Source organism: Oryctolagus cuniculus, chromosome 14 (assembly GCF_051225735.1).
Source record: "Oryctolagus cuniculus isolate XC-2025 breed Fujian yellow rabbit chromosome 14, ASM5122573v1, whole genome shotgun sequence".
Classification (NCBI taxonomy): Eukaryota; Metazoa; Chordata; class Mammalia; order Lagomorpha; family Leporidae; genus Oryctolagus; species Oryctolagus cuniculus.
The window spans coordinates 62260441-62286764 of record NC_142880.1 but is presented as its reverse complement, the minus strand read 5'-3'; the positions used below and the strand labels follow the sequence as shown (position 1 = coordinate 62286764).

Genomic DNA, 26324 nt, shown 5'->3' with positions numbered 1-26324 from the left:
TTTAACCCAGAATGTCCAACTGATTCTTTTTTAATATTTTGGGCAATAAAACTTTTTTATTATGTGAGTTTAGAGTGAACATCACTGATTTTAACATCACTGATTTTATCCCCCAAGTACTAAAGTGCTATATTTTTAAAATGTTTATTTTCTACTTGAAAGGCGGGGTGGGGGTGGGCAGGGAATAAGTCTTCCATTTGTTGGGTTCACTCCCTAAATGACCCTAAGGCTCAGGGCTGCACCAGGCTGAAGCCAAGGGTCCCAAACTCCTTCTGGGTCTCCTTTGTGGGCAGCAGGGGCGTAAGCACCAGAGCTGCTGCTTGCTTCCTCCCAGGATGCAGTAGGAGGAAGAGGAGTGGCTGGGACCTGAACCAGCCCTCCAATATGGGATATGGGTGCCCCAATCAGTGGCTGAACCCATTGTGCCATGAAGTCTGCCTAAGTATATTTGCATCCACAACACAGAGATGAAAACTGCTTGGATATGAGGCTAGAAGGACCGGACCTTACTATGGCCTCCAGTTGTTCAGCACCCTAGAAATCCCTCTCTAGGAAGCAGAATGGAGTAGTTAGACGATAGAATTTGGTTGGAGTCGACACAGTGGATTTGAATTCTACCTAGCTGGGCTATTTACTACTTGTGAGGACTTGTGCCTCTTACATTCCCCTTCCCCTGTCCCCGAGTTTTCATAGATGGGTTGCCTCATGGTGAAATGAAGAGAATGATACTCCCCAGGGTTATGTGAGGACTAAATATAACATGCCTGGCACAGAGCAGGCGCTCTGGAAGTGATCATGCCATTCTCTCCTGATAGGGTTCTTCTGATCCATAAAGCCCTTAGCAGACTTGTAAAACACAGTCCACTGGTTTTTAAATCAAACCCAGCAACCTGAATAGTCTCTAACTTTCCTTAAAGTAAGTTTTAAGTGTCTTTTATGTTGGATTTGCTTATTGTGTTGGGGGAACTTTCGCATGTGAGAAGTGGACGCAGAGGGAGAAAGGAGGTCTCCTGATTAGCCTTCTTAATAACAGAATCCATGAGCTATTGTATGCAAGACACACGGTGTCTGACAACTAATAAGGCTTCAACGCAAGGTAAGCTTCCCTCTCCCAGAAGAGATGCTCAGAAAACCCTAGTGCTTTCCATCTGAGTGGCAAACGAAGTATTTCTTACTGTAGAGAGATGGAAAATCAAAGGAAAAAAGAGGCTACCACTTGGGTTGGTATGCCAAAGGGGAGTCTGAAAGGTGAATTAGTGGTTGTGTTTACCTGTTTGAAGCAAGCTTCTACCAGGTTTGGAGGGAACATGTTCCTGCAAAGAAAGTAACAATCACTTGAAAAATTTCCCAAATAATAAGTCTTCTTCCTGAGTACTATTTCATTGTATCTAAGGTCAAGAATGCATTGAACCAAGAAGCAAATGGGCGAAGACAAAGGTTTTGGTTTTATGACTTGAACATACCCCTAAGGGTAGGCCAGGTAGGTACTATTTTTTAAGGAACTAAGAAACGCAACTCATATTGTCTCACGTCGGCTGATGGGATTCTTCATTCAACTGTAATATCATCAAAACCCTGTTCAAAGGATCAGAGTGAGAATAGAAATGTCACTTATCGTATTCTGACTGAGCTGTTCTTCAACAGTGGCTGTTTTTGGATACTGTACTGCATATTCTAAATTAAAATCATGGTGAGAATGTGGGTATTCTAAAATACAAATCTTCCTCCAAAGTTCTTCTAGGTGATGGGATAGTGGCACTGAATTGCTAGAGCTTCTGAGGCTCTTTGGTGGCTAATGGAGACATGGACCACAAAATTAAAACCTGAGGTTATGTGGCAGGGTTTGTCACTTCCTCAGAAACTGTGTCAACCCAGCATTTGAGTTGCTGGGGTTAGGGTAGTGAGAGTTACCAACCAGCTGTGTAATACTTTTTGAGTCATGCTACCCAATTATGTCTCACCTGATTTCATCTATAAAAGAGGAGACTGAATTAAACAATCGTTTGGGTTCCAGGAAGTAAGACTGTGGGAGAAGGAGACATGATGTGGACAGTTATCTTGAGCTGGTGACCCCTGCAGTTGTAGGTTATCATTTGTATCTTAAGATTATGAGCTTTCGTTCCTTTCTTCCTACTACCTAGACCATTCTGTTTCCTGTTCCATCTGTGCTTTATAAATGTGTTTCTCTAAACCTTGATGGAAATGTTAGATCAGGAGTTTCCAGGATATATGCTCAAGCCATGTGACTGGGTGGGGACAAGATATCCACACATTTGCCAATGGGACAAGGGAGGGCAGAAACTCATGCAGTGCTCCAAGGAGTCAACCAGACTCGGGATGACAAGATCCCGGTTCTTCAAACAGTAGAAATTATAGAGAAAGAAAATATAAAATACTCCTCGATCCAAACTACCTGAGGACAAAGTTCATGAAAAAATGCTGAAAAGCTTTCACTATTTGAGCTTACAGAAAACGTACTTATCAGATGCCAGCTTGGTAGGCAATATTGTTGTAGAGTGGCTTGTTACCCTCAGGTCATTGCAATTAACTTAAGAGGCCCCATGGGGTTGGCTGGTGGTTACACACAGACACTGCAGTCACCCCTGGGGAGAAGTACTGCTAAAGGAGACCTCTGGGCCGGCGCTGCAGCTCAATAGGCTAATCCTCCGCCTTGCGGCGCTGGCACACTGGGTTCGGGGCACCGGATTCTGTCCCGGTTGCCCCTCTTCCAGGCCAGCTCTCTGCTGTGGCCAGGGAGTGCAGTGGAGGATGGCCCAGGTGCTTGGGCCCTGCACCCCATGGGAGACCAGGAGAAGTACTTGGCTCCTGCCATCGGATCAGCGCGGTGCACTGGCCGCAGCGCGCCGGCTGCGGCGGCCATTGGAGGGTGAACCAACGGTAAAGGAAGACCTTTTTCTCTGTCTCTCTCTCTCTCACTTTCCACTCTGCCTGTCAAATAAATAAATAAATAAATAAAATTAAATTTAAAAAAAAAAAAGGAGACCTCTGTTCCCCAAATCTCTCCTGGATCTTCCCGCCACAGGATTCCTTGAGACGGCATGTGAACTCGGTACCTTGGAGGAGCATCTTTCAGATGATCACTGGGGAAGCTGTTAGGGTCAGAGTCTGTGACTGACAACCCGATCCCTTTGCAGGTAAGTTGTAAAGATGGGAGTGAAGGAACGAGGCTTTGGGAGGACAGGCTGGGTGGGGCTGCATGGGGCAGTCTAGAGGCCGGTCCTGGGCTGTTTTTCGCTTGCCCTTCTAGACTCATCCTTCATTCTCCATGCCCTGGGAAGCTGACCCTTGTGGACTGTAGCATGTGGGTTCTCTCGCCTTCTGCTTCTCATTGAGTGTGTCTTAGTGGCACACACCAACAGATCACAGGGTGGACTCAAGTCCCTGTTATATTCTTTCGACTCTGATGTGTTTGGCAGTAGCTCCCTTCCCTCAAATAAAGACGTAGCTCCTACTCTGAGGCCCGTCTTCATAGCTCCCCGAGCTCCAGGAACAGCACCCTTCCTTTGCCCCTTCACAGCCAGGAGGAACAACAAAATAGCTTCCCACTGTTGTTAGTCCTCTGGTGCCTCCCCATCCATTCTAACTTCCCTTAGCCCCACCTACACCTTCACAAACCTTCAGTGTTCCATTGGACTATACACTATGCTTCCTACCGGGACCTGAGTGATACAAGAGCAGGCGTGTAGAGACAGAGAAAGCAGGGAGGTTCTAAAACTTCGGCTCACTTCACAGTTCTCTGTAAGGCTTACTGTACTACCAGGGCTACTTCAAGTAGAGAAGACTCTTGTAATAGGTGTTTATTTTCTTTCATTATTGATCCACCAACTCCTTTCTTCATAAATAGTAACAGGGGAAAATCTTTGGACAAGTGTGACCAAATCATCTCTAAGTTCCTTCTGGAAATTCTTGGATGTGTATAATGGGTGATGATATAGATCACAAATTTTAATTAGGAGAATCCAATGAATAGACCATATTTGAATAAAAACTGAAAGATGAGGACTTAAGAAAAATGGGTTAAGAATTATTAATTTTCCAAGATGGAGTTTGTAAAAGAGAATTGAGTAACTACTAAAAGTAGTGCTTTCAAAAGTCTATCTCTTCTCTTCATCCTCCCCACCTATTTTACATGAGACCAGAAAACAGGTCCTTACTTCAATTTCTGTTAGAAAGAAGCAAAAAATGTGAGCTCCCTGTAAGCCTGGCAAGGCTCCTTGAGTCAGACAACTCTTCCAAGGGTCTGCTTAGCTGCCCAAAGTCAGAGGAACGGGGTGGTCAAAATACCCAAAGGGACGGGCTTGCAAGGACGTACCTGATCAAGTCCAGGAAGGCATCCGCAGCTGTCACTTGTACAATTTTGCCTTCTCTGTGCATGTTTTCCTTTGTGCCCTTCCCAGGATGGATGATGATGACAATGATTATGCCAATCACCACGGCAACGATGGTGGTAGTCATGTAATAGACTACAGCTCGCATTCCCATCTTCCCTGACGCCTTACTATCTAGGGCCGCCATTCCTGGTGAAGGCAAACAGAAGGAGATTTTCAGCAGGCAGTCCAGGGAATTCTCCAGTGGAGGACAGTGGGAGCGGCGTTTCCGTCTACACTCCCCTACCCTCATCCCACCCGGCAATGGGATTTTGTACATCTTGGAACCTGGCCCCAGACTTCCAGGGCTGCACCAAATGGTGAAAAGGAAAGCTATAGGATGGCTAGAAATCAGCTGTGTCAGTGAACACACAATCAACTGGTTTTTGTCCCAAGAGTTGATTTCACAAAAAGAATCTGTTCTCCGGTAGTTTCAAAGTACAAATTCTTTCTCAGCTATCTATTAGCTGGGGAAACTATGAGTGTGAGTAGTGAGTATGTGTTGTGAATATATGAAGAAATACTTAAAAAAATTTCTGGCCAGATAATCTAAGTTCAAGGCACCAGTGATTCACACAGATCAGCTGGCATTAAATTCTTTCAAAATAATTATTTTATATATGTATGTGGGAATCTTATTTTTAAATTCATAATTTAAGCTACTATTCTGACTACCTGTTAATTTATTTTCAATTAGCATTAAAGTGGACATTGAATTAAAAGGCCAAAGTTCAGAAATATTTCCTCTGCTGTTTCATATCTCATGTAATAAAAATTTTAAAAATATATACATTTTGGTGGGGTTCTTCCAATTCTTCCATCCTGTCTTCCTCTGCTGTTCACACAGGTCTAGAATACCTGATCTCATGTCAGAAATCCCTCTTCCCCTCATTTTCAGGCCATCTTCAAAGTCCACCTCTGGGAAGGTGTTAACCTAGGTTAAAAACGGTAGCGTGACTTGAAGGTTTCCCTAGTGGCTCTTGCTGATGGAACATACCTCAGTGCTTCTTGGGCTGGAAAACAGTTAAGAAATGACATGAAGGGGCCAGCACTGTAGTGTAGTGATTAAACTGCCACCTGTGATGCCGTCATCCCACGCAGGCACCAGTTTGAGTCCCAGCTGCTCCACTTCCAATCCAGCTCCTTGCTAATGTGCCTGGGCAAGCAGCGGAAGATGGCCCCTGCACTCATGTGGGAGATCTGGAGGAAGCTGACTTTGGCCTGGCCTAGCCTTGGCTGTCACAGCCATTTGGAAAGTGAACCAGTGGATAGAAGATCTGTCTCTCCCTCTCTGTAAACTCTTTCAAATAAATAAATAGATAAACATTTTAAAAATGACACAAAGCTCTCAAAATATTCAATTATCTATAATATTGGGAACTCTTCTGTCTCATTAGCTGTTTCCTCAGTTTTCTTCTTTATCCTCCCCAATTGACTAAACCACTAAAAATGGATTACAATATGATCCAATTGTACTTTATTGGGCTATTTTCTGTACTATTTATTATGTGTCTTCATAAGCATATTAAAAGGCTATATTATATATCTGGAGTATCAGATCCTAATGATGGTTTAATATTTAGGTTATGACTCTTAACATAAGTATATTAGGATAGTTAAAAACAGGATACAAAACAAGGAAAGAAAATAATGTGTATGACTGCCACATGGATGGGTTTTCTCAAAAATCTTAATACAAAGGTAATTAGGTTAGGTGTGACTTGAAGCCATGATCAATTCACAATTTTGCTTGTATTTGAGTCATATCATTTCTCATTTTCATAAGCGTGTAGTTATTTTTAATTACAAACTATAAGGCAAATTAAAAAAACAAGGTCTTAGTTAACACCAAGTAGAATAGAGGGAAAATTCAAACCTAGATTATATGTAATTAAGTTTAAGCAAGTTTTTGCCCCTAAGAAAACCAACTACAGCTCCTACAAATGAAGTTCACTGGTTTTTTGGCTTTCGTGTGTGAACTTCCTGCCCATTTTCTTGAAACCCAAGGCAAGCATCCATTTATTAAGATGGCGCCACTTTAACACTTCCACTATATCACAAATGGGCTAATCTGTTCTCCCAGTATCCCACCCCTCATTTCACTCTCAGGTTTGAATCACATCTCAAAATATCTTGGCTTTCCTACGCTCAAAATGATTTATCTCCGAAGAGGCTCCCTCTCCCGATTGCCTGAACTTATCACGAAAGCCTGCGATTCTTCCACTCTTTCCCTGCCGACCAGGGGAGCAGAGTGAGCACAGTAGGCTGGGAGATGCCTGCAGGGGGGGCCGGGCAGTGGGGTTTTCTACTCCAAGGTGCTTTCTTTCCCTCTTGCTGTCTGTTCTGTGGTACTGTTCTGTTCTCACGCCAGCTCTTTTCTGATGCTCCTGCCCCTACCATTCCCGACAGCAGCTATTCAAAGAGAGCACCGAGTGGTCAAGATAGAGCACACAAACCAAAATGGAAAGCATTTACATCTACCCCTCCCTCAAGGCACGAGGAACGACAGTTAGCCCAGTGCTCGTGATAGGGCCATCAACTCCGGGAATGAAGCTGGTAGATTTCTCAATTATGAAAGTCAATATGAAAGTCTTTCCCCATACTTTCTGAGTCTGACATAGCTGAAGATAACATCGAGATTTTTTTTTTTTTTTTTTTTTAGCCATGAGCACAGACAGAAAATCAACAGTCAGTGAGAGACCCTTTTCCTATGAAAGAGAATAGTCAGCGACTATCCCAAGGAAGAGGTTGGAGGGTATCTTCATTAATCAGTTGTTCACGGAGGTCTGAAGCCCGCCTTGCCCACCTCTGCTCCTGGTGCTCCAGCTTGTAAAACTGAAGAGACCACCAGAAGCAAGGCCACACACTGTCGTCAGGGCAACAGCAGCACAGATGTGCACACGCTGCTACACCCGCAGTGGCCTCAATGCTGGGGGAACCAGGTGCATGGAGGAAGAACTCTGGAAGACAAAACCCCAGATGAGCAGGGTCTCATTCGTCCTCTCCCTCACCTGAGCTCTGTGGCCATCTCCTTTCCCAGCCTCCTGAAACACAAGACTGGCTTTACCCCAGGAAGTAAAACACAAGTGTCAGCATGTTAAGGGGCAGGGTTAATGTACTAAATCACTGTGCAGAAATGGGAACTCTGGCAGGAAGGCCCTAAATGTTTGCGAAGGGCAACGTTTGCATTGAGCCCTGTCGCTTCAAAAGCATTCGGGAGAAAAGGGCACTGGAAGTCATTTGGGTATACGGACACTGGTGGGAATGTGTTCCAACGGCCACGCATTCATCTAAACACATGGTGGAGAAACACATTCCAGAGCGAGTAGTAAAGATAAGGATCTTAACTGGTTCTCTTTTCTTCTTCTTCTCATCTGGACTTAGTGAAGCCAGCCCCATTTGAGACATCTTGACATCTTTATTATGAACATAATCTGCCATCAGAATCCGGTCCCTCTTGAAACCCAAAGGAATCCTCCTATTGTAACATTGCTACAAGTGCCGTACTGGCTCTTCCAGTTAGGGAGACATTTGTATGTTCTGAGCTAACTTTTATGCTGGTCCACCGACTCACCAAGTCCTGCCTCTGACCGATGGTAAGCATTCATTTAATTCCAGGACAGCTGTATAATGCAAATAATGTTGATGCTGTTTTATAGGTGAAGAAAGAAGAGGTCAGAGAAGTTAAGCAACTTGCCCAGTAATGCACAGCAAGTTCAAATGAATGGAGTGGGGAGGGCCATGGAGACTTCCTGGCTGTGAGCATTCAGATTTTATTTTAAGCAGCAGTCACTTCGGAAAAAAAAGTGAAGAGGAAGGGAATTTCTTGACGCACATCGATAATTACCTCTGTATTTATGAAGACAGCCTTTTGCTAAACAGTTTAACACAACAAATATGCATCAAATTCATGAGATTTTTGGAGGGGAGAGAGAGAATGTTTCGTAAATAAGTATGTGGAACTCTTAAGTCTGTATTGTAAATTACATTTCTTTGGGTATAATACTTGGGATGACTTCTTGGAAAAATGAAATATGTATTCAGCCAAGTATTGAAGGATAACATAAATAATGCCAAGTTCCCCAAGTTCTATCATTTGCATGGATTTTAGTCTGCCATCTGCTGAAAACTTATGTCTTACATTAACGTAGCACAGTGCACCTCCCCCCAACAACGCCTCTTCCTGGTTTTGAAACGTGGAATCTGAAGCAGCCTTCTGTTTCATACTGTCATTCCACTTATCCCAGGGATGTTTCATTGTTCTTCCAGGGCCCTGGACCAGGCCCAGGAAGAGCAGAGAGGGCAATGGCAAGGGCTGATTCCAGGGGATTGTTCTGCTTCGGTTTTTGTTTTATTGTAGATGTGCTCCTTCTCCACAAAGCACTCTCAAATGCTCATCTAATCAAAGCCGCCTGTTCTCCGTGCTCCTAGAATTTCAAGATGGGCACATTTACAACAAGGAAATCAAGGATGAGCTCTAATAGGTACCGTATTCATGGGAGTACAAGGTCCTGGGGTTTTAAAACATTAAACACTACCGATAGAATATATTTCTTACCACAGGTTGAAAAATAAGCTTCCATGTACCAAACAGCTGCTCATTGCTGCCAGTACTTAGGGCTCACTGCAGACATAAAGGAGTGAGAGACTAAAAGCTCATAGAGAAAAGGCAGTGAGGGGATGAGGTATGGACATCAAGTGAATCACTTTAAATCTATTTCTAAAGCCATATGAAGTCTTTCTGCACAAAGTATTTTCTCTTTGCCCCCTTATAGATTAGATTTTTATTTTATTTATTTGAAAGACAGAGTTACAGAGAGAGGTAGAGACAGAAAGAGAGGCCTTCCATCCGCTGGTTCACTCCCCAGATGGCCACAACAACCGGAGCTGTGCCTATCCGAAGCCAGGAGCCAGGAGCTTCCTCTGGGTCTCCTACATGGGTGCAGGGGCCCAAGGACTTGGGCCATCTTCTACTGCTATCCCAGGCCATAGCAGAGAGCTGGATTGGAAGAGGAGCAGCTGGGACTAGAACTGGCAACTGGCACCCATATGGGATGCCGGCGCTTCAGGCCAGGGCTTTAACCTGCTGTGCCACAGCGTTTTCTTTTAAAAAAAAAAAAAAAAAAAGTGGAGTTCTTTGATTCTATGGCTTCTGGAACTGAAGGCAAATCTTTAAATATTAGGTTCCAAATTGTTAAAGGATGATTGCATCACAGTTTTGAATTACAGGGTGTAAGCAGATGATAGAATCTGAACTTAAAAGGAAGACTACCCAAGCAAGGCCAATGGATGACAATCTTAAGGCACAGGGCTTAAGGGCTCAGGCTTTAAAGTTAGACTGCTTGGATTTCATTTCTGGCATGGGTACTACGTGGCCTTTCTAAGCCTTGGTTTCCTCATCTATGATATGTGAATAATAATATTTACATTGCAAGAATAGTTTACACCCAGCAGGCCCTTGATAATGGCAATGACAATCACTCTGCCTCCCTCTACTAGACTGTCCATTTCATTCATTGTGTGGCCTCAGTGCCTAGAACACATAAGGTACCCACTAAGTATTTGTTGAATAATCCATCCTTATTACTGTTATTGTTGTTCAGCTGGGTTAGAAGCCACAGGCATTAACACTTAGGTAGAGTTACTATATGACTTTCAGGCACTAAAGTTTCTTTTGTTTTACTTATTCTGAAATTCTGACTCACCGATTTTGTTCATTCTTCCTCTAATCCAAAATAGTGAAGTTCATTTTGTCTGGAACAATGAGAGGCAGACCTGGTGGGGAAGCAGTGCTGGCACCTCCAGCATCACTCTGAACTTCATTCCCAGAGCTGGGGGGGTGGGGGGGCAGGGGGTCGGTCATTCCTAGCAAGGTGTTCCCCCACAGGCTGGGAGGCTGGCACACATCCACCACCCACCTTGGTCCTGGTCCCTGTCCTTTGCCCGCCTCCCCCTATGCCTACATCGTATTCCCTCTTTCACTAGCTTATTTCACTCTTGCCCATGAGCCCCTAGAAGTCAGTGTTATATTCTGTGTATTCATGTATTAGAAGAATGAGTGAGTCCATTGAAAACAATAAACAATGCAGAGAAGAGGGTGGAAGAGAAGGGTTGGGTCTGAATGAGTGCTGACTGTGCAGATCATGGAATCAATTGAGGGGGTCATGTCATGAGCTTTTTTTTTTAATCAGTTAACAAAAGAGGATAGGATAGAAAATACCAGTGTGCATCACATGTGGCAAAGGTAAATTGCTGTTTTGTGAAAATTCCTTTCAAGTCTCTGTGTGCACACATATGTGTGCCAGGTCCCAGTGCAAAGTACAGTTATTATTGTGGGTGCTGACAAAAATAAGTTTGCAAGCATAAGCAACTTACTTTTCTCCGTGATTCCTGGTGAAGAGAGTTAAACCATCTCCACCAAGGGCTGAGAGCAATTTTGTGGAATTCACAGTCAATTAAATCACAAGTATTTTCACATGGGTTTTCACCCCCGCCAAAGTTTCCTTCCTATTGTGGACTATTCATAAGATCACACAACTTGACATTTCATTAGCGCAAAACACTACTGAGCTTTCTCAAGTTATATTGCCCAAGAACGGCAAGTGAGGCTTCCTTAACAAACTTGTCGTTGCTTGGGACTGCAAATAATTTGTCAGGCAAACTGATTTTTTAATTTGACTCTTAAAACGTCAACAAGTTTTTTTTTCCTTCTAACGCGAGCATTCCCTAGGAAAATGAGGTGCGGAAAAGCAAAAAAGAGACGTTCTCTTTTGAAAAATTGTTAAACGGAAAAAATCAGTGAAGGAGACAATATTATTAGTGGCAGAAAAAGTCAAATAAATCACTTTCGCCCTCAGCCCAGTAGGGCTAGGCAGACAATTCCATTTCTCTGGCTACAGTTTGTCCTTTGGGAATAAACTTTCATAGGAGGAAACGTCTAGGGGAAACTGAGGCCCCACACCCACCACCACCACCTCGATTATCAGAGCTCCTGGCACCGTCTGACTTAACCTTTGGGGTCCCCACTGCCTCTGCAGGAGAGCCAGCTGGTGGGGTGCTTGGTCAAGGTTTGCCTGTCTGTCTCTACAGTGGTCTTGACCGTCTGACGCTCATTACAGCCTAACACAGCCCCGCCATGCATCCCGCCGTGTGGTTTCCCAGACTGCCCATCCCAGGGACTTCCTCTCACTCTCAGCAAGGTCACGGGAAACGCTCCGAAATTCGAAATTTGCTTCTCAAGGCCCACGGCTGCCGGCGCGAGAGCCGCAGTGCGGTGATTCAGATACCCGTTCCGCCTTCACATGAGACCATCCTGCGCTCACGGTATTGGAATGTGCCGCACAATATGCTGGGCTGAAGAGGAACCAGAGAGTAATTCATCTTCTTTATGTGTGCTAAGCAGAGCAAGAGGGAGAGACGCGCGGGACCCACGGCGGGCTGGGGAGGAGTGATTAGTAACAGCTGACAGCCTCAGACCAAGACCCTTTCTTTGGTTACCTCATTGTAACAGCAGAGCACAAAGGAATGACTGTCCTCTTGCCAAGATTTAGAAACCGAGGGCCAGAGAAAATAGCAACGAAAAGGAAAGTGTTGGGCAGAGCGGGCAGTGGGTTGACCAAAGCAACTCTTGGTTGTACCTGTTGGGCCTGGCCTTGGAAAGAAATCCCCACCAGCCACGGGGAGTGGGGTGGGCCATCCGGCGCATCAGCATTCGTGAGCAAAGGAGGTGAATTCAGCAGAAGGCCTATGTGGAGCCACACTTTGCTCTGGTTTAATGAGAGGGAGTTCTTTGAGGGTCAGAACCCCAACTCCTTCTGCCTTTTTTTCCTGAAAAGAATCATGACTTACAAACAACCCCTGCAAGAGTAGTTTGTGCTTTCCCAAAATGCCCTTGTTCCTTTGGATTGCATTTTTTGTGGTGGAAAAGAGTTTCTCGCCATGACTTTCTTGGGAAGATGATCAAGGAGCCCATTTCCTAGCTGGCAGAATGCTGACTGGCCGTGACTGAATTCCACAATGGGGCTCAACTTGTCCAAAGTTAACCAAAGGGTGTCTCAAGTTGACAACAGAACGTGCCCAACTCACAGGGTGCCCTTTCTTCCCACGAAAGGCCTGGCCCTCACAGAAGTAAAAGAACTGAAAATGAAAGCAATCTATGGATGCTAAAAACCAATTCGACCTGGCCCTGCTTCCAAAAAGAACAGCTGGAGCAAGAGTGTGACTCCAGACCTTCCAGCAGGTTCCCAAGGTCAAGGGAGCCCCACACGTGAACCCTGTCTGCCCCCTGCCACTTTCCCCATTCTTTGGCATCAAAAGATTCTGGAATCAGAACCCAATGTGAGCACTCTGAATTAAGTTTGTTCTAGAAACTAAAATTAAGATTTTCCAAAATGATACATTTCTTACTAAAAAAAAACCAGAGGATAAAATGTATTCACATTGTCTATTTTCTATGTGAAGTCTATGTGTGAATTATACTATCTAAAAGGATAATTATACTTAATGTATACATAAAAATATTTGTTAAAATTCAGATTCACATTTTGGCCAGTTAAAAGAATGTACAAAATTAAGTCTTTGGTGATAGGGGTGGAGGTAGAGGAGAGGAGAATGAGAAGAGAGTTGAAAGAACACTAGGAGGAGAGAGAAGAGAGAAAAAGTAGAGAAATAAAGGGAGACCAAAGAGTAGAGGAACATTTAACAGAGAGATTTCAGTAGGTGCTTTTTACACAGTGCATTTCTTGAGCTGTGGCCAACACCACCCCATTTTAATTTTGGTTGATTTTCTCAGCATTTAAAAGCTCATCGATTGTTCTTATCTAATCTATAAAGGAATGGTCACACCCAGGGAGTGGGAGATTATTCTTGCAGCTACCTGAGCCAAACAATAAAGCAATATCACTTTGTAAAATAAGAAAAAAAAAAAAAAAAGGCCCTCTTGTAAGCTCTGGAACTGGTCAGCTTCCCCCATCTCTGCCTTACTCATAGTAAGACCATTCTCCCCTTAGAACAGGAAAAGCTGCATTTCTGCCCCTTGCTCCATGGGTGCCAATGGAATTTAATTATTCCTGATATATTCTACAAGCAGTAGCTAACACTTTCTTCCTCCCATGGAGGGCAGTTGTTTGCATATTACACCTTAGTTTTTAATACCTATGTGCATAGTTTGCTTCTCAGCTTCATTTTTTAAGTACTTAGGATAGTCCCTTACATTCAACTTCACTTATCCTGAACAGAGATCCAGGAGGATGTACAAAGAAAGGATGTGGCAGTGACATATGGTTGAGTTGAGACTGATGTTGCATGGAAAGGGTTGGCAAAATGTTTCCCCTAGAATTTAGGTATAGGGTGGGTGATGATGCAGTCATCACTGTTTGGAGTAAATACAACTAGTGGATGGGTTCACTCTAGCAAAATATGGTCACTAAATGGTTTTACAAAGAGTGATATATGTATACATGTATGCATGTGTGTGTGTAAAGAGTGTATGTGTGCCTGAGAGAGAGAAGACTTAAGGTAGGGGCTGGTGCTGTGGCACAGCAGGTTAACACCCTGGCCTGAAGCGCCGGCATCCTATATGAGCGCCAGTTCTAGTCACGGTTGCTCCACTTCCAATCCAGCTCTCTGCTATGGCCTGGGAAAACAGTAGAAGATGGCCCAAATCCTTGGGCCCCTGCACCCACTTGGGAGACCCGGAAGAAGCTCCTGGCTCCTGGCTTCGGAGTGACACAGCTCCAGCCATTGCAGCCATCTGAGGAGTGAACCAGCAGATGGAAGACCCCTCTCTCTCTGCCTCTCCTCTCTCTGTGTAACTCTTTCAAATAAATAAATAAATCTAAAAAAAAAAAAAAAAAAAAAGACTCAAGGTAAAGGGAAGCAGAGTGCAAAACATTGATTTCAAATGTATAATTCAAAAGGCTCTGACTGCCCCATCACAAATAATAGAATAATTTGGTAAGGTAGTTGAATTAAACTAAGAATATGTTGCTTTTTCTGAAAGTGACTATTAATTACTTCTACAACTAAATTTCTCACTTACTCATGCATTGTTTCAATGTCTCCTAAGGACATCTTTTAAAAAAAAAAAAAAAAACCCGCATTTTCTTTTCTTGTGAGAGGCAGAGACAGTGCCCTGGTTCATCCCCTAAAAGCCTGCAATGGCTCCTGAAGCTAAGAGCAGAGAACCTAATCCAGGTCTCCCACATGGGGGGCAGGGACCCAACTGTTTGGGTCATTATCTGCTGCCTCTCAGGGTATAGATTAGCAGGAAGCTAGATTGGAAAGAGAGGAGCTGGGACTTGAACCTGGGCACTCTGATCTGGGCATCCCAAGATAAGGACATCCTATCCAATGGACCAAACACCCTCCCAGGACATTCTTGAAATATTGATCAAAGACATAGTAATGAGACCCCAGAGGTACTTATTACAATAAGACTCAAAAATATTACTATGAAACTGCCCTAGATAAATAAGGCACATAAAATTACCTTGCAGAGTGATTAGGAACAGAATTGGGAAGAAAACAGGGAAATCTGTCGACATGTCTTGGAAAGAAATAGTTGTAATCGCAGCAAACTCTAGAGAGTGTTTGCTTTGAAGGCAGGCTCCCCTACTTACTTGTAACTTTTCAGCACCTTGGTTAATAGGGTTGTTCCGAGAACCAAATAAATCAACCTGTGTGGTGCCTTAGAACAGTATCTGACACACAATGACTACGATGTTTTTGTTTTTATGCTTTAAAAATATTTTTCATCCTGAAGGGATCCTATGAAGGGCCCCTTAGAAGGTGAGAACTCGGTGAAAAGCGAGCCTGTGCTGCCCAGCACTGTGCTAAGTGCTTTATCTCCCAGACAACCCTCCAAGCTGGGGACTAGCAGTGATCAGTCTCCATTTACAGATTAGGAAGCAGAGAGGTTAAACGGCTTGCTCACCACCACACGGCTAGCAAGTGGCATTGCTGGCAGCTGAACTTAGTTCTTTCTAGACTCCAGAACTCACTACTTGATCACTATACCACTGGCCTGGAGATTCTTTGTAAAATTCACTGGTCTTTGCATCAGACTTGTATGAATTATTGCATTGGGTTCATTTAATGGGGAACTGTAACAAGAATCTGTTTAGATTCATATTTAAAAAGATGCCATATAGCACACTGATTCGTATATTGCACAGTAACTGGCGGTGATGAATGGTGGCTGTCACAGCACAGGGACCCTGCCCTGGAGTCAGTGTGGCCTCTCCCATGGACATGGAGAGTCATAACCTGCTGGTTTAACTCAGAAGATGCTGTGCTAATGGCTAAGTCTACATCAAAGAAGAAAGCTCACCCACAGATAGTTCTACATTGCAAAGGCCTTGGGCCATTCCTAGAAAGCCCAGGCCACCTGGTGTAGAAACTGCAGCGTTCTCCTTCATGTAACTGTGCAGAGCGCCAGTCATCCAACTTTCCGAGTTCCACCACAATGGTGCTCACCATCCTCCAGAGTGGCTCTTTGATTTTCATAAGCCTGTGCTTAGAAATAAACCCGAAATCTGGTTCCTGTCACCCTTCGCCCTTGTGAAAAATTCCTGCTTTCTGGAGGAACCCAGAGCAAGGCTGGTCTACACTGATCAGGGAGATTTTGCTCTTTTCTCCGGATAAGTGCGTGCTGCTTCTCCAACTGAGCCTCAGGTACCACTGTTTGCAAGGGCTCCCGCTGTCTCGTACTCTGACCCAAAGCTTTTCTCAGCTTTGTTTCCCACTCAGGCAGCCCAGATTCTCCCAGGCAGCGCAGACCACTCAGTATTCCCTAGCTGTGCCTGGAGTTCTCCTATCTTTGCATCTTTGCTTTTAAGGTTTCCTTCGTCCTCATTTCCTGTGGAAAACTGACGGCGAGGCCAGCCCCTGAATTCCCACAGCATTTTCTTTGTGCCTCTTGGCATCGAAGTCAGCTTTGTTTTACAGTCATGTGCGTACCTGTCGGGCTTGCCATTAAAAATTTCAACTCCTTGAGGCTAGAGACTGGCGATGACTCTTCGTGTCTTTATTGCCTGCACCAGTTAACACAACAGGAGACCAATAAATGTACCTTGGATTGGCTCCAACACTCTCTTAGTAGCTACTCTACTTTGTCAAGGTCCCTTCTGAATGTTCTCAGAACTAAACAAATAATTCCCAATGCACTGTGTCCAGTGTAGGGAACAGAGAACTATTAATATTTCCACCGAGGAAGCTTGCGGCTATTTTCGTTCTTTTTTCACCACTACTTCCTACTGTTGGTTCATATTAAGCTTTTAGTCACATGAACCGCTGCCAAGCTCAGTTGCTCCCATCCTGTAATTGCACAACCGCCTTTTGAATCTAAAAGCAGAAATGTACATTTATCCCCTGCTCAGCTTCATCTTGTTGGCTTCCACCCAGCATTGCAGCCCATTGAAGTCATTCTGATTCATGGTCACAGGCATATGTAGCAGGAGCCATTCTTTTGGGGCTTATGTCATCTGAAAACACAATGTAGGTGTCTTCCACATCTGAGTCACTGATAAAATGTGGAACACGCCAGGGCCTTCTGAAAAGTGTACTAGGGTACTTCACGGGGTACCTCTTCAGGTTGAAACGGACCTTAGACACTCTTCTTTTTTACTTAAGAATTTATTTAAAAGTCAGAATTACAGAGAGAGGGAGAGACAGAGAGAGTGAAATCCTCTATCTGCTGATTCATTCCCCAAATGTTTGCAACAGCTGGGGCTCAGCCAGGCCAAAGCCAGGAGCCTGGAACTCCATCCGAATCTCCCACATGGGTAGCAGGGGCCCAAGCACTTGGGCCATCTTCTGCTGCTTTCCCAGGTGCATTAGCAGGGAGATGGGCCAGAAGTAGAAAAGCCAGGACTTGAACCAGCGCACATATGGGATGTTGGTGTTGCAGGCGCCAGCCTAACCCACTGGGTCACAATGCTGGCCCCTTTAGCCATTCTTTAGGTTTAAATGTTCAGCCAATTTCAACTCCCCCTTAACTGTCTTATTCCAGCCCTGTTTTGCTGCTACAGGTATTAGGAAAGACTCCGAAATTTTCAGGATAACCAAAACAAAGCGTATCTGAAGCCAGATAACTATTATGAAGAGGGAGTATTTTTAAAAAATAGAGAGATTTCTTTTAGTAGATGGAGCTATTACAACATATTTTGTGAAAATTCTGTAGACCCAACTCTGTAATTTTAGGAAATAAGCCTCATTCCCTAAAAGAATGAGTAACATATCAATCTTAAAGGTGTAAGCTGTCTTATGAAGTAGGGACGTTATTTCATTTGGCAGAGAGGGAGAGGCATCAGGATTGCTATAAACATTAAATTATTCACATGGGGAGGGACTAGCATTGTGATTATTTTAAGCTTCAGAAAGTTTCATTGGATAATTCATCATCAAAAAATTCTGTATATGCTACATTATTAAAAATCCATTATTTAAAAGCATATGCATTTAACTCATCTTTGCTTTTACTCCTCTTACTATTACATATCAGCTTGTGATTTTGTATGTCATAGCCCTTCAATTATAGAAATACACAATGATCTATATTTATCAGTATATGCCCAGTGGCTAATGCTGTAGAGATTCACTATATCTTTGTTATATGAACAGTGAACCACAGAACCTGCAAACTCAGCAGGTGAGAATATTTAAACTGTACTCAACCCACAGATGACCGAGTTATTTATGTAGCATCTACTGTAACAGGATCTCATTACCGTAACTAGGAATAGGATGCAAATGTACAAACAGTAGTTCCTACTCTCAAGTATTTTTTTTATTTGTGGTGTTGGCATTGTGGAATAGTAGGAAGTAAAGCTGCTGCCTGCAATGCTGGCATCTCCTATGGGCACTGGTTCACGTCCCAGCTTCCTGCTAATGGTTGGGAAAAGCCAAGTGTTTGGACCCCTGCCACTCACATAAGAGACCAGGACGGAGCTCCTGGCTTTGACCTGGCCCAGTGCTCAATGTTGCAGCCATCTGGGGAGTGAAAGAGTGGAAGAACTCTCTGTCTCTCCCTCTCTCTAACTTTCATTTTCAAAATAAATCTTTAAGAAAAAAAAGGTATTTTTTTACAACATAGGTAAGTCATATTCTCATCAAATAATTGTTCAACCATACATAACGTTAAAAGTTAAGTGTCTGGGGCTGGCACTGTGGCATAGTGGGTAAAGCTGTCACCTGCAGTGCTTGCATCCCATATGAGCATTGGTTCGAGGCCCAGCTGTTCTACTTCCGACCCAGCTCTTGGCTATGGCCTGGGAAAGCAGTGGAAGATGGCCCAAGTCCTTGGGCCCCTGCACCCGCGTGGGAGACCTGAAAGAAGTTCCTGGCTCCTGGCTTACAATCAGCCCAGCTCCACCTGTTACAGCCATTTGGGGAGTGAACCAGCAAATGGAAGATCTAAGTCCACCTTTCAAAAAATAAATAAATCTTTAAAAAATTAATAGGCTTTATTAAAAAAAAAAAAAGTTGTGTCTGGGGTCGGCACTATGTAAGGGCTAAGCCTCCGCCTGTGGTGCTGGAATCCCATAGGGGTGCTGCTTCACGTCCTGGCTGCTCTTCTTCCAACCCAGCTCTCTGCTATGGCCTGGAAAAGCAGAGGAAGAAGGCCCAAGTGCTTGGGACCCTGCATCCATGTGGGAGACCCAGAAGCAGCTCCTGGCTTTCGATCAGCTCAGCTCCAGCCGTTGCGGCCATCTAGGGAGTGAGCCAGTGGATGGAAGACCACTCTCTGTAACTCTACCTCTCAAATAAAATCTTAAAAAGTATCTGATATTAGAAATTTGACAATATCATAGTGAGCTAAATATTTTCATGTCAAAGACATTGTTGGGGCAGACATTTGGCATGGTGGTTAAGATGCTACTTGGGATGCCAATATTTCACATGGACATGCCTGGGTTCAAATTCTGGCTCTGGTTCCTATCTAGTTTCCTGTCAGTGCATGCGCTGGGACACAGCAGGTGATGGCTCAAATACGTATACCCCTGTAATCCATGTGGAAGACCTGGATTGAGTTCTAGGCTCCTAGTTTCAGCCTGGCCCAACTTGCAGGCATTTGAGGAGTGAACCAGCATATGGAAGATTTTTCTCTCTCTGCCAGATAATTAAATAACAAATTAAAAAAAAAAAACTTTTATAGGCAGAAAAATTAAGTCAGCAAATGTAATTTATCATTATAAGCTGATCCAACACAACTTTGGAGGAAACAGGACATGAGAGATTGCTTGATACTACACAGGGGACTTTGGTGACATAGAGGTTTGAGTTCGAATCCAGGCTCAGTCACGTGCTACTAGAGAGACCTTGGGAAGTTTGATAACTTGTCTGAGATCTAGTTTCCTCATCTGCCCAGTGTGGATGACAATAGTGACCTTGGAAAAGGAATAAAAAGTATGTGTGTTTAATAACCAGCATGTCTTTTATACTCAATAGCTGCTAGAAACTATGGCAGGTAAAATGAAGAGGCTCTAGACCAATCAGAGAATGAAGATGCGGTCAAGCTCATCATTTTCTCACTTTGAGGAAGAGGAAGCGCACGGTTGGAACTGCCACACTAACGCTCTGCAGGAGTTGCACTTCCGCTGGAAATCACACGTTGCTCAGCCAGCTTCCGAGGAGCGACCGTGCGCCAGGCTCGGTCACAAAGCAAACTCTGCACCATTGCCTCTAAAGGACACTCAGCTTAGTGCAACTCAATTGCAGAGAACGCAATCCCACAGGGAACCTGCAAACCCCTGGAAACCAAGGCTGTCATCAAAAAGCCAAAATTAAATGCCTAAAACTGAGGTTAAGTCATGACTGAAGCCATTCAGGTTTGGTGAGCAAAGCCGAGGAAGCCAAGAGGCTCAGTGATGTACAAAAGAGACTGCGAGTGAGTGGCGAGGCTGGGATACAATGAAAGCTTCATGGTCTGTGGTTTAAAGCTTTGCCTTAGCTTCCAACCTGAAACCAGTTACGTTTAAGGCAAATGAAGTTTTCCCCATCTGGGAGGGTCACAAGCATTCTTGGTCCAGTGGGTTTTTCTTCTTCTTAAAAAGTATGTATGTATGTATGAATGTATGTATGAGAAGGAAAGGGAGAAGCAGAAGAGGAGAGAGAGCGTGCACTTCCATCTATAGTTCACTCTCCACATGCCTGCGTCAGCTGGGGCTGGAGCAGTCCAAAGCCAGGAGCTGGGAATTCAATCCAGGTCTCCTATGTGGGTGGCAGGGACCCAACTACTTGAGCCATCACCACCTGTCCCATGAGGCACATTTTATCAGAAAGCTGGAATCCAGAGGCAATGAGGACTAGAGCCTCGGTATTCCAACATAGGATGCAAGTGTCTTACCTGCTGGGCCATACACCCGACATGGGCTGTTCATCCCACCCTAGGAAATACAGCGATTTCACCTGTTTACTTGGGGTCCCCCAGGGTAGCTTTCTCATTCAGAAACACGTAGGAGCTGCAGTGAGGGGGATAAGGAGGGCAGCAAGTGAGCTGAAAGGGGGTGAGGGAACACGCAACACAATCTCTGAAACTGGCTATGGTTTCAGCGACAGAGCCAAGTGGGGCCAATGCGAATGCCATCGGATGAGCCAGGCCAAGACCGAGGAAACGATCCTCTCTGAGCAGACCCTAGATGTAAGTGCTACGAAGGGCCTCACACCCGATCCTCTCCAGCGGGGAAGCCCTGAGGACCTTTGAAGTCCATGTTTAAGGGACTGGGGTGGTATCTGACTGGTAGCAATCACCACTCAGTCCAGTGACCACGGACGGGTTCAGGTCAAACACGCTCCCAGCCATGATCTGCTCTCTGGTCCGTAGGAGGCACGTACAACAGATATTTTAATCACCATTGCTATTATTTCCACTCCATAAATGAGCCCTGAATGCCAAAGAGATGTCTCCTACAGCTAGTCAGGGCTGCAACTGGCTTAGAATGTAGCCCTGGAGTTCCAAAGCTGGTGTTCTTAAGACTCAAATGGAAATTATCGTGGTGAGTGAGCAAGTGCCACAGATCCATGTACCCCTCAGCAGGCCCCTGTTCAGCTTTTCAGATGTAAACGTTTTGTCTCTGCGCAGAGGAGGGGATCCAGGGCCCGGTGTCCAGATTCCACAGCTCTGTGACATCCTGCTTCAGCAGCACCTTGCACAGCTAACCCGAGGAGCGCAATCAGGAATGAATTAACAACCTCAGCCAGACGATACTGCTGCGCGTGACCCACAGCACAAATTCGAGGAGGACACAGAAAGGAATGAAGCATGAAAACACATGGTGGACGCTGTCAGGACTGTTTGCTGCAAGTCAAGAGAAGAGGCAGAGCTGTACAAGGTTTGACAGGGTAAATAAAGGCGGTGGTGCAGCCTGGGCTTCTGGGAAGTCTTAGGAGGCCACAGCATATGTTCGACGCCATGGGAATGCTTAGGGAATAACTTCCAAATGCATAGAAATGGAAAATGTTTCATGCAGGGAGAAATATTTGTAAAGGACTAGGTGAATGGGATATCCATGAACAGGGGACTCTGGATGCAGGCTACACAAATGACCCCTCATGTTGAAGCATAAAAACATTCCCACTGGCTCATCGCATGCATAGTGCATTTTCTGTACATCCGGGCACCTCCCGGTCTGCTCCCCCAGGGCCCCTGGAGGGCACCAGCACCTCCTCAGAAGTGGATTTTGGGCCTTCTGACATTAAATCTGATTAAGAAGAAAACAGTGACATTTTCCCAATTCTTCGCTAACCACCCTTCACTCATCTGCGATACATACACTGAGGACCTACCATATGTCAGACCCAGGAACCACGGAGACACACCTTAGCGCTTGCACTGAGAGCTCCCAAGCCCCTGGGAACCCAGCATTCCCTGAGAAGAGTGCGCGGGATGTTTGTGTGGATGAGGAGGAGGGGGGCCCTGGGGAAGTGGGCGGGGACAACTGTAACAACCTGTAAGCTGCAGTTCTGGCACCCGCATCGGGACAACTGGAAAAGCTCATCTCAAAAGGAGGAGCAGCTCCAGTGCCAAATCAGATCTGCCCGTGCATGTTTACCAGATGCAACCCTGAGAGCCAAGGATTTAGTGGTGGTGGTGTCAGAACCAATAAAGAGGTTAGGAGAACTCGTGAAGGGGTTAGTGGGGAAGCAAGGTCAAGTGCTTACATGAGCACGGGAACCCACGGAAGGTCTGAAGGCTGAGCGAGTTCTAATTACCAGTCAGCAAGCAACCCACATTTTGAGAAGCAGCGTTTCTCACAGCGCTGCCTAGCACCTAGCATCTGTTCAGATCAGTACGAACCATTTCCTCAAGGAGGGAATGCGAAAGGATTGGAAGCAGCTGCTGAGAAGTGTGTCCGCGAGGGAGGCTGCTTCCACACCGCCAGTCGATGCGCCAAACATACTCACTAGGCAACAGCATCACCCATCACCAACGTGCGGCAAAATGGGGGGAGGAATTCAATCACCAAACAAATGTGAGGTCAAGTCCTTTAAAAGGCCATGGCACAACGTAGGAGGTCCCGCCTGGGAAATGCATTAAAAAACAAACTGGCAAGTCCGTCTGACTTCTCACCTGGGTTTTGCAAAGCTGTACCTGGGCTTCCCAGGGTTTCAATTTCCAGTGCTGGCCTCCAAACCATTTAAAGCTTGTGGCTTGCAGGAGCCAGGCCAATTTTTCAAATTCATCTTTTAGAGGCATTCATTTTAACTTGTTTTCTGGAAAAGGTATGCAAGGTTCCTAAGAATTGTTCTTGGAGAAATTTTTTTCCACTGTGCATTTGTCCCCTAGAGTCATCATGGGAGAATAGGAAGCCACGTGATAACAGCAGTATTAGTAATACACAGCTATATTGGGTTACTTTCTTTTTACTAAATATTTTTGGCCTGGTTCTTGCTCCGTGGGTAACTCTGGGAATTCTCTAGAGGTCTGTAGAAGAAATGAATCTAGCTCTTTGTGTCTGTAACTATACACCTGTTATTGAGGCAGAGGATGAAAAGAACACGCCAAACACACATTGTTCTATTTTTAAGCTGTTGGACTCAGCTCCAGGGGAGGGAAGATGCCCTTTCTCCCTCTGAATTTACCAACAGCCAGCTATTCTGCTAGAGCTCAAACCCAACTTCCAAACTTTGAAGACAGGTGATCCTCAGTACTGAGGGGGAGTGCCCGGAGTGCGTTGGTGTGTATGTGTATGTGTGTGCGCGCCCACACCAGTTGAAGCTAATGCTGCCAAAATAAATCTTTCCTCACATCCGGAAATGCCTGTCAGGGAAGCTAACTAGCTGGCAATCAGAAAACTCCCATGCAATGCTTACTGCTCTCAGTGGCAGGCGTGTGTGTGTGTGTGTGTGTGTGTACACAGACACACACATACACACAATGTCCTTGGGCAGAATTGCATGCCATGGCTTTAGGAGGCATTCCACCAAATACTCACTGAAAGATTGAATCAGTCAATCTTTCCAGGAAAAGCATGGCAAAGTTTTCTTTGTTTATTTTTTAAAAATTCAAACCACATAAACTGGCAGCAGGGTGCAATATTTCTCTAAGAGTCTAAATGTTGATTTTTCTGGTCTGATATGGCCCAAGGCATCAGTATAATCATTTCAGGATCTTGGAACTTTCTTCCTTCCTCCCTCCTATAAGAATTTTCCTGAGATGCAGTGTATGGCCTAGTGATTAAATACCTGAATCCCATATCAGACGCCTGGGTTCAATTCCCAACTCTAGGTCCTGACTCCAGTTTGCGGCTAATGCAGACCCTTGGAGGAAATGGTTCAGGTACCTGGGTTCCTGCCACCCACATGAGACTTAGATTGTGTTTCTGGCTCCTTGTATTTGGTCCTGGTCCAGGCCAAGTCCAGCCCTGGCTGTTGTGGGTATGCAGGGAGTGAACCAGTGGGTAAGACTGCTGTCTCTCAAGTTAAAAAGAAATATCAATAAAAACAATAAGCTCTATGGAAAAGTGTTATACAGTTTAAATTTCCAAAACTCTTTAAAATGCAACTGGTGACTTTATAACACTTTATAAAATAATTTAAGACTCTCTGGAATCTCAAAAAATTATGGTTGTTGCCAGCCCCTGTAATGGAGCACTGACCAAAATGGTCCCTATTTCACAGACACATTTGTGGTTGGCTAGAGAAGATGGAGTTTGACGTTAGGACCACGTAAGTACACTGCATTGGGAAGGTTTCCTAGAGGAGGTGACATACAAGACTGAGGGTAAGGAGGGGTTCTGGGAGGCTGGGAAAAACAGTCCAGGCAGGCACTGGGGCAGGAGTGGGAAATAAACCAGGACACACACAGGAGCTTTGCAAAGCAGGCTCAGGTGTTCAGCCTGTAGGTGGCCATTTGGGGAGTGAATCAGTGGACGGAAGATCCTTCCTTCTCCCTCTCCTCCTAACTCTGGCTTTCAAATAAATCTTAAAAAGAAGTAAAGGGGGTTAAGGAGGCAGAATCAGCACACTTGTGGGGTGGGGGAGCAGTCTAAGGGGAGGACTGAATTTCTGGTTTAGCCCCTGGTTTCTTTTTTCTTTTATTTTTGACAGGTAGAGTTAGACCGTGAGAGAGAGAAACAGAGAGAAAGGTCTTCCTTCCGTTGGTTCACCCCCCAAATGGCCACTATGGCCAGCACGCCACGCAGATCTGAAGCCAGGAGCCAGGTACTTCCTCCTGGTCTCCCATGCAGGTGCAGGGCCGAAGCACCTGGGCCATCCTCCACTGTACTCCCAGGCCATAGCAGAGAGCTGGACTGGAAGAGGAGCAACTGGGACAGAATCTGGCACCCCAACTGGGACTAGAACCCGGTGTGCCGGCGCCGCAAGGTGGAGGATTAACCAAGTGAGCCATGGCACTGGCTAAGCCCCTATTTTTAACATTTACTTTGATTAAAAAAATCATCCAATCAACTGGCCAACCAATCCTTTCTAATAGTTTTTGTACTTTTTCTAAATCTAAAATAGCTGAATTCATTTCCATTATTTAACCAAGAATATTTATTCAACATGCCCCCACTATCTTCATTATAATGAACCAGCTCTGTTAACTCTTAGTAACTTGAAAGGGACCAATGGGTCCTTTTTGGCAGGGAGATGGGCTTAGAATTATGAAGCCTTTGTCTACAAGTTTATTTTACAGACAATTTTAGTTATATATACAACTGATAATTACCTCTTTTTCTCTTTCTCATTGTAGATACAAGGAAGTAGCAATTGCATTGTCAAAGGATGGTCCTACCTAACTCAATATTCTTTGGCCAGTTAACTTACAGTGGCTCCTACATAGTTACTGAGGCTCTTCAAGGGGCCTTTCAACTATAGAATTCTACTTCTTGAATCTGTCAGTCTCACAACTGAAAAACAATGGTCTGGGGAACAGAGGAAGATGTCAAGAAATCTCATGAGGGGGCGTACATTTGGCACAGAGGCTGAATCACCACTTGGGATAGCCACAACTCTTATTGGAGAGCGTGGTTTGCATCCTAACTACTTTGCTTCTGACTCCAGCTTCCTGCTAACGCACACCTTGGTAGACAGTGGTGATGGCTCAAGAATATGGATCCTTGCCACTCATGGGTGAGACCCAGATTGAGTTCCAGACTCCTGGCTTTGGCCTGCCCAAGCTCCAGCTCTTGAGGGCATTTGAGGAGTGAACCAGCAGACAGCGATCTCTCTCCATCTGTCTCTATGCCTTTCAAATAAAATGGGGAACAAAAACTGACAAAAAGGAAAGTGTTAGAAAAATGAGGGCAAAAAAGGCAGACTACAAATTAAAAGACTTGGTGAAACAAATTTAATGTATGAATGTGGATTGATTCAAACTAATAAACTGTATAAAGAAAAAGAAAACAAATGGGAATTTCTGAAAATGGACTGGATGATATTATTAAGGGATTATTATTAATTTTAAAATAAGTGATAATGGGCATGATGTTATGT

General features: G+C 44.7%; 1 protein-coding gene and 1 long non-coding RNA gene across 7 annotated transcripts in view; both read right to left on the bottom strand.

Annotated features, from left to right (window-relative positions):
• SLC1A3 (solute carrier family 1 member 3) overlaps window positions 1–26324 on the bottom strand; it is a 94153-nt gene that overhangs the window by 11830 nt on the left and 55999 nt on the right. For all 3 annotated transcript variants that reach the window (XM_089312735.1, XM_002713973.6, XM_089312736.1), the window contains 2 exons: window positions 4334–4538; window positions 1271–1313 (listed from right to left, as the gene is read on the bottom strand). In XM_089312735.1, the coding sequence (XP_089168861.1) occupies window positions 1271–1313; window positions 4334–4538 (248 nt within the window). The remainder of the gene's footprint in view (window positions 1–1270; window positions 1314–4333; window positions 4539–26324) is intronic.
• The window catches only part of LOC149122349 (uncharacterized), a 41591-nt gene continuing 20116 nt past the window's right edge, over window positions 4850–26324 (bottom strand). The window contains exons 1-3 of one of the 4 annotated variants that reach the window (XR_016220150.1): window positions 11886–14196; window positions 10764–11741; window positions 4850–8815 (exon numbers count right to left, since the gene is read on the bottom strand). This is a non-coding gene — a long non-coding RNA (uncharacterized LOC149122349). Of the gene's footprint in view, window positions 8816–10093 lie in introns of all 4 variants that reach the window. The other 3 variants (XR_016220148.1, XR_016220147.1, XR_016220149.1) reach the window with 3 other exon arrangements.